At 41.4% G+C, this 6,744-nt stretch overlaps 1 protein-coding gene across 2 annotated transcripts in view; it reads right to left on the reverse strand.

The window, feature by feature from the left end:
- The window catches only part of DIP2C (DIP2 disco-interacting protein 2 homolog C (Drosophila)), a 139,293-nt gene that overhangs the window by 59,909 nt on the left and 72,640 nt on the right, over positions 1-6,744 (reverse strand). For both annotated transcript variants that reach the window (XM_010182260.1, XM_010182262.1), the window contains 2 exons: positions 5,026-5,234; positions 4,059-4,173 (listed from right to left, as the gene is read on the reverse strand). In XM_010182260.1, coding sequence (XP_010180562.1) covers positions 4,059-4,173; positions 5,026-5,234 — 324 coding nt within the window. The remainder of the gene's footprint in view (positions 1-4,058; positions 4,174-5,025; positions 5,235-6,744) is intronic.

Here is a 6,744-nt window from a genome sequence, read left to right on the forward strand (position 1 = left end):
TGGCTGTCACTGAGAAGAGCCTGGCTCCTTCCTCCTGACACTCGCCCTTTACAAATTTATAAACATTAATGAGGTCACCCCTCAGTCTCCTCTTCTCCAAGCTAAAGAGACCCAGCTCCCTCAGCTGCTCCTCAGAAGGGAGATGCTCCACTCAATCATCTTTGTGACTCTGTGCTGGACTCTTTCAAGCAATTCTCTGTCCTTCTTGAACTGAGGGGCCCAGAACTGGACACAATATTCCAGATGCAGTCTCACCAGGGCAAAGTAGAGGGGAAGGAGAACCTCTCTTCACCTACTAACCACATCTCTTCTCATACACCCCAGGATGCCATTGGCCTTCTTGGCTGCAAGGGCACATTGCTGGCTCATGGTCATCCTGCTGTCCACCAGGACCCCATTTCAACTAGTTATTTTCCTTACACTGGTAACAAAAATTGCAGCAAGTGAGTTAGAAAAACAACTTCAGACATCCATGCAGACTAAGAAAAAAATTACAGACAGCATCTTTAATGAGCAGTTAAATGTCCAAAACCATAATTTTCTTAACTTGTATTTTAATTTTTAGCTGTGAAAAAGGTGAACGTATATGTCTGTCGCCTTGAAGATACAATCTATATTCTGAGAATCAAGTAATCATTTATAGTTATGCACTTAAGTGTAGACCAATAAATTAGTGATTACTTCTACAGAGACTCTAAGCAATGCTTTCCTTTTGGCTTCTGTTTGCTTAATTTTTGATCAATTTGATTGCAAAAATTCATAAGAAAGAACAATAAAGCAGTTACTCATTTTACAAACATTGCACTTTTAGTAGTGGTAGATCTCATGGTAGTACTGGAAGATCTCGCTGCTGGTCTACAGTTACCTGATCTGAAAGACCGGCAATAGCGAGATACATGTATGACAGCCAACACAGACTGTCTTGTGCTTCTGGCAGAAACCACCATAACATCCCAGTCATAATGTTATTTGTAGGTTCTGAAAAGCAGTCCTAAATAATGGGATCCTCACCTGACATCAGCTTGAAGGAAAACCCTTAGAGGCCAAGTAACAACACTTATTCAAACATAAAACAGTGTGGCTCCTAGAACCGGTGAATGGAAAGCAACACCCAGATAGAGTGAGCTGAGGGGTGTTATATACAGTCATTGCCCAGTGACTTCCAAACTGTCTCCTTCAATAGCTACCTCTGTAGCACAACACCTGATAAAATGTCATGGGGCATTTCAAATTCTCACCTTTCACACTTTCGAGTTTGGCACATTTCTGAAGTATTTTTGTTTCACAAGGATGAGCACTGACGAACTGAGCCTTAAAATTCTGAGAGAGAAGAATACCAGTCAATTTTAATCCTGCTGGCATTTATGCCTCTTGATGAGATGGCTTGGTTTTTTAAATGACTCTGTCCAGTCAGAAGTAAACAGAGTATCTGAAATCTTTATCCCTCATTGAGAAAATGGATTAGCGATACCAGAACTTGCAGAGAGTCCAGACTGCTATGTTGTTCAAGCAAAGAAAACATCTAATTCTGACTAAATTCTTTGGGCAGACACTCTCAAGTTCTGCAGTAAATCTGCAGTAGATCTCCTAGCTTGGCCTAGTCCTGTTAGGTCCTACCAGTAAAACTAGCATCCAGTCTGCCAGGTACTGGAACCACAACCCTGCCTGAAGGGTTAGATCAGTTTGCAGCAGCCTGGAACATGAATGAGTATCTAGGATCCATCTGACTGAACTGCTGGGTGACCTGGGATCTTCACTCACAGTCACTAAAATACCCCACTCCTCCACTACTCTCAAGAAACTCTATACCCAGCCTGACCACTCCCTCCTAACCACGTCTCTGCTAAAACCCGTAGATGCAGTCCAATACAGACCCATACATACAGCAGCTCTATAGTCCTTCAGCCCTCTGCTGAAGGGCAGGAAGGGTCAGGAAGAGTAAGAATATGTGCAACCCACTGGAAAGAAGTTCTGCAAATCGATGCAGCTCAACTCTAGGGAAGAAATGGATTCAGCAAGGCACAGCAGAAGCAGGCAGGGCTGGCACAGGGCAGCACACACAAGGCGTTAGAGAAGCCTCACAAATATCATCGGAAACGAGTAGCAATTTGGTACAGTTTGTTATGGACACCACTGAGACTCATGACGCAAGTGTGATGTCGTTATGTTGGTCATCACTAGCAGATGTTTCAGATGCACTGGTCACCACTTCCTGACATCTGTCATTAAAAATCTGATTGAGAAGGAGGCACAATGCATCCTCCGTGTTCCTGGCTTCTGTCCTCCATCTCCGCTCTCAGCTGAAGTGGAATCAGAAACTTCCTGTTCACATAGTGACACATGCCACCGTTGCAGACTTCACACGTGGGTAATGAAAGCAGACACACATATGTGTACTTTGATTTATGGCCCACCACCCCCAGACACTGCTGTGACTTGATCAGACTCAGAATAACGGGATTGACTTTTAGCAGGAGTGACTTGACACCAGACTCCAACAGTGTGCAGTACTGAATTCTAATGGCTATGATGGTGTAAGACACGATTTCTGTAAAAGTCATAAAAATACTCGTCTGACAAAACTGGAGAAATGTTACGTTCAGAATGTCAATGTTTTCTTTAGGAGGTTGTTACTTGATAAAAATTATCAAAGCATGGGCAATCCAAAAGCCTCTCCTTCTAAAGTAGGTTGCCCTAGGTCTACTAGGTGCTTCAAAGGCTTTCTGTGTGATGGACAAGCTAGAGGTTCTATCTCTCCTTGGTAATAATTTAGATCTACTGTGAATATGAGATGCTTCTAGCTATATGAAATGTAGTTATCTTCCAAATCAAGAGAGCAGACAAACCTGTCTTGAGATGGATGAAAGCTTATTTGCTCAGTCTCTTCAAGGGTATGGTAGACAGATTTCTTATTCAGTACAAAGCAATAATGAATAAAAACATCTTCTCTGAATTGTGTGGGATCTTATTCTTTGGCTCTTGGGTAAAGCAAAAAAGATGTACACAGTACATTTATCTGAGAAGGGTCCTCGAGAAAGGTCAGAAAGGAGGTTAGCAAGGGAAGTGGAAGAGGCAACCAGCTGTAGACAGGGCCGAGACCATTTCACAAGGTGGCAACAGACAGACTCCATTTGACTACATCACCTACTGCTTTTGAGTGAGAACTGGCTTAACCATGAAGATGGAGGAGATGGAAGATGACTGCTATCTAAAGCATCGAACTTTTTGTGTGTAGATATTCAAGTTGAGAAAAACTTTGGGTATGGTATTAACTTGTACTGCTGTATCTAAGGAGCAGATCAAAATTGTTAAGTATTCAGGAGCTTCTGTCTTCTGGTCAAAGTGTCCACAACATCACCAATGTGGGTTTTACCACACCAGTACATGCCTTGCATGATCCACCAGGCAGCTGGAATGGGATTCTTTCCAATAGGTGTCTTTTATACAGATAACCTCACTGTAGATAGCTACATCTGAGCTAAACAATTACTTCCTTTCATTTCCATGGAGAGAAATCAGCATTTCTGGGCTGTGTTTCATTCAGTTTATTTTAGCTATCAACATGGAGCACTAGACACACATAATTCTCACCCACTGATTAAAAAACAATCTGGAGATCTAGTTCAGATATATATATATATCTACTCTTGATGAGGTCAACTCCATACCAGTGTCAGTAACCGTTCAGTAAGAGACTTCGGCAGCTTTTGGCAGTACGAGTATATAACACATTCATTCGTTACCCTTTTGAAGGAATGAATGACTCTATCCTTAAAAAACATATGCTACTGTCTTCTTGCTATTACTTACTTCAGTTCATCCCTGTTTTCCTACAGCATTTTGAATACGAAAAGTCTCACTCTTTGGATATGTGTAGCCCAAACAGGAACTGCAACTCAGAAGAATCTAATTTTGTGCTCATTAAGTGCAAGTGCAACTGGAGGTGGCCTTACAACTATTCAAAGACAAACGTCAGTTACCTTGGGGGCCTGAAAGATCAATAAAAAGAATATAAAGCAGGAAAAAAATAGCTTCCAAACGTACATAAAGAGTATTACCTGGAGAACTCTACTCATCCATTGAAAACTGTCTTCCTCTGTGGAATCTGGCCTTTGCTCAGCAACAATAACTATCCTTTCGTCGTGCAGCACGCTCACTGAAAACACTGCTATTCTATAGAAGAGAAGGAGAGAAGAGTATTTAGTGCCAGGTTAGCTGGAAAAAAATGTCTTCTAAGTTAAGCCTCCACAACTATGATTTTGTTATTTATTACTCAGACAACTGGTGCATCGATCAGTGTTTTATTCATGGAGAAAAGGCGGTAAGAACAGTTTCGGATAATTTCCTGAGGAGAACTAGTGGGGTTTGTTCTAGAATCATATAAGTACAGGCATAATGTCACAGCAGGGTGGGAGAAGTGAACCTTCTTGGGAAGAGAAATCATTACATTTGGGTCACACTGAGGTTTTGTTGTTAAACTGTTGTATAATAGCCAGCATAAGCGCCTGCTTTGGCCCCACCTTACAAGAAAGTAATTGCAACGTCATTTTGTGAAAGGTCTGCCATGTGATCATGTGTGAGTGCATGTTACTTCATTAGGGTCTGCAGAAGTTTTGGATGTCTCCTGCTCAGTTTCAGCACCTTAGAAAGGTCACCCAAGGACTCACTGTCATGTTCAAAAACATGTGTGTTAGGCACACTGGAAATGTTCAACTTGGAGAGCTTGGATTCCGCTGAGTCAACATCTTCAGAATTAACCAACTGTTCAGCAAGAATCTTTAATTATCACAGTTCTGAGCCTTGGTATCTGCATCAACACTGTCTTAGATTTCCCTCTGTTGTCTCCTGGTTCTAGCCATATAAACAGCAAATAAATTTCATATAATTGCTATTTCACTGATACCGGCAACTTTCAGAAAGCCCAGTGCAGATTAGGCACTGTGTTCTGAAAGCATTTTGGGTCACTTACACCTGGCCTAAGTAAAATAAGGATTTCTACATAATACAAGAAAGAAAGGATCAAACCTTCCTCTGTAGACAAATTTCATTGGTTCCACGGCCAGTGCTGTTGCTACAATGTCATCAGCATTATGTCTTCTTCCACTAACAACCATCAAACCATCCATTTTGCCAATAACAAAGACAAGTCCACCTGGTCCTATAAAGCCTAGTAGTCCGGTCCTTATAAAAGGATATTCAGTGATAGGGCCACCAGAACTGGTCATAGGAAACACCTGTAAGACAGAGAAACACAGGACTTCAATCCCATACACAGAGATCATGCTGTGAAATATTTCAGGCGTGCTCTCTCAGATGGCTCTTCGGGAATGAAGTAAATAGGTCACTGGTGATGCTCTTTACTCTTCACTGACCATAAAGGGAGTGTCAGGAAACTCCTAGACTGGTGTGTGCAAATTTCAGTACCTGAGTTCCAGCAAGTTCGATCCCACTCTGTTTACCATACACATTTACCCTAATCATGAGTCTGTAAATAATTTATGACCTTAAAAAAATATATGAATCAACATTAACAGTACTGAACAAAAAAAACCTGCTGTGCAGGGTGCAGCTAACATGCGGTGCTATGTATAGGTTACCTGAGAGATTAAATCATAAACATTACAGTAGAGGTTCTTTTCAGTACCTCATGCTCATTTCCAGCACACTTATAGAGAAATAAGCAGGCTAAAAGTGAAGCTATTTTAAGGTACCGTGCATTAATGACTCTTGCAGCTGATCACATTTTTATCTAAGGTCAATTAAGTCCTCACAATACCAGTGACAATGCCTTCTGTAGTATGTCTAAAAGTGAATATACAGCCCTCTACAGAGCCTCTCTAGATGTCTGAACACCAGACACTTACGTGACTTCCATGGGACTGATCTCTACCACTTTTTCTATCCTAACTAGCACAGCATTTTCCTTCTGGCACGTGAACTACTTTGATCTGCATTCTGACACAACCACACTTTCCTACCATTGCTTCTTTAATAGTCTTAAATAGTCTAAAGACAAGCTATTTAATACAAAGGCAAGTGGAAGACCACGGCTCTACAGTGTCCTTCAAGGCTTAATTCAAAAGAAAGGTCAAGTTCTGCTGCCAGATGCCCATGGGTGACTCTCATTGAACAGATTTAATGCTTACACATCCTTAGCCATAATTCATTTCAGGAACACAAGACTCATTGACTCTAATACCTGCAATATGAATTACACAGTAAAACAGAGGAGGCCCACTTGGGTGGGGTTCCTAAGACCACTCATTTAAGTCTAAAAATGAGTGGTCCTGCTCACTCAATGGCCACTTTTTCCTCAAATATTAAAAGAGAAAAGGGTCAAAACTTAATAAAAATCTCAGCTCAATTTTCTTTCAGTATTTCTCTCATTTGTTCAGCAGAAGTTAATGGTAACAAGTGAGCAGGTGCAATGCAGCTATCAATCCAGCTGTCTGCACTGGGGCTGAAACCTACTGGAAAACAGATTCCACAAAGCAAAAAGGCTTTCACCCAAGGCAATTCAAACAAAAGCAGGTGGGGACTAATTAGGAGAAGGTATCTTTGCTATTCAGCTAACTCTTGAAGACTACATCTGTCAGGATTCTGTATGGATGCAAGCCTTTAATGCTGGCTGTGTTGTGGAAATGTTGGAAACTGCTTTTTAAAGATACTTCGCAGCCTTCCTGCTGTTTGCAACAACCAAATCCTGCACGTAGCGAGCTCTCAAGACTTGTACAGTACTACCTG

Source organism: Mesitornis unicolor, unplaced genomic scaffold, assembly GCF_000695765.1.
Source record: "Mesitornis unicolor isolate BGI_N332 unplaced genomic scaffold, ASM69576v1 scaffold2004, whole genome shotgun sequence".
NCBI classification, from domain to species: domain Eukaryota; kingdom Metazoa; phylum Chordata; class Aves; order Mesitornithiformes; family Mesitornithidae; genus Mesitornis; species Mesitornis unicolor.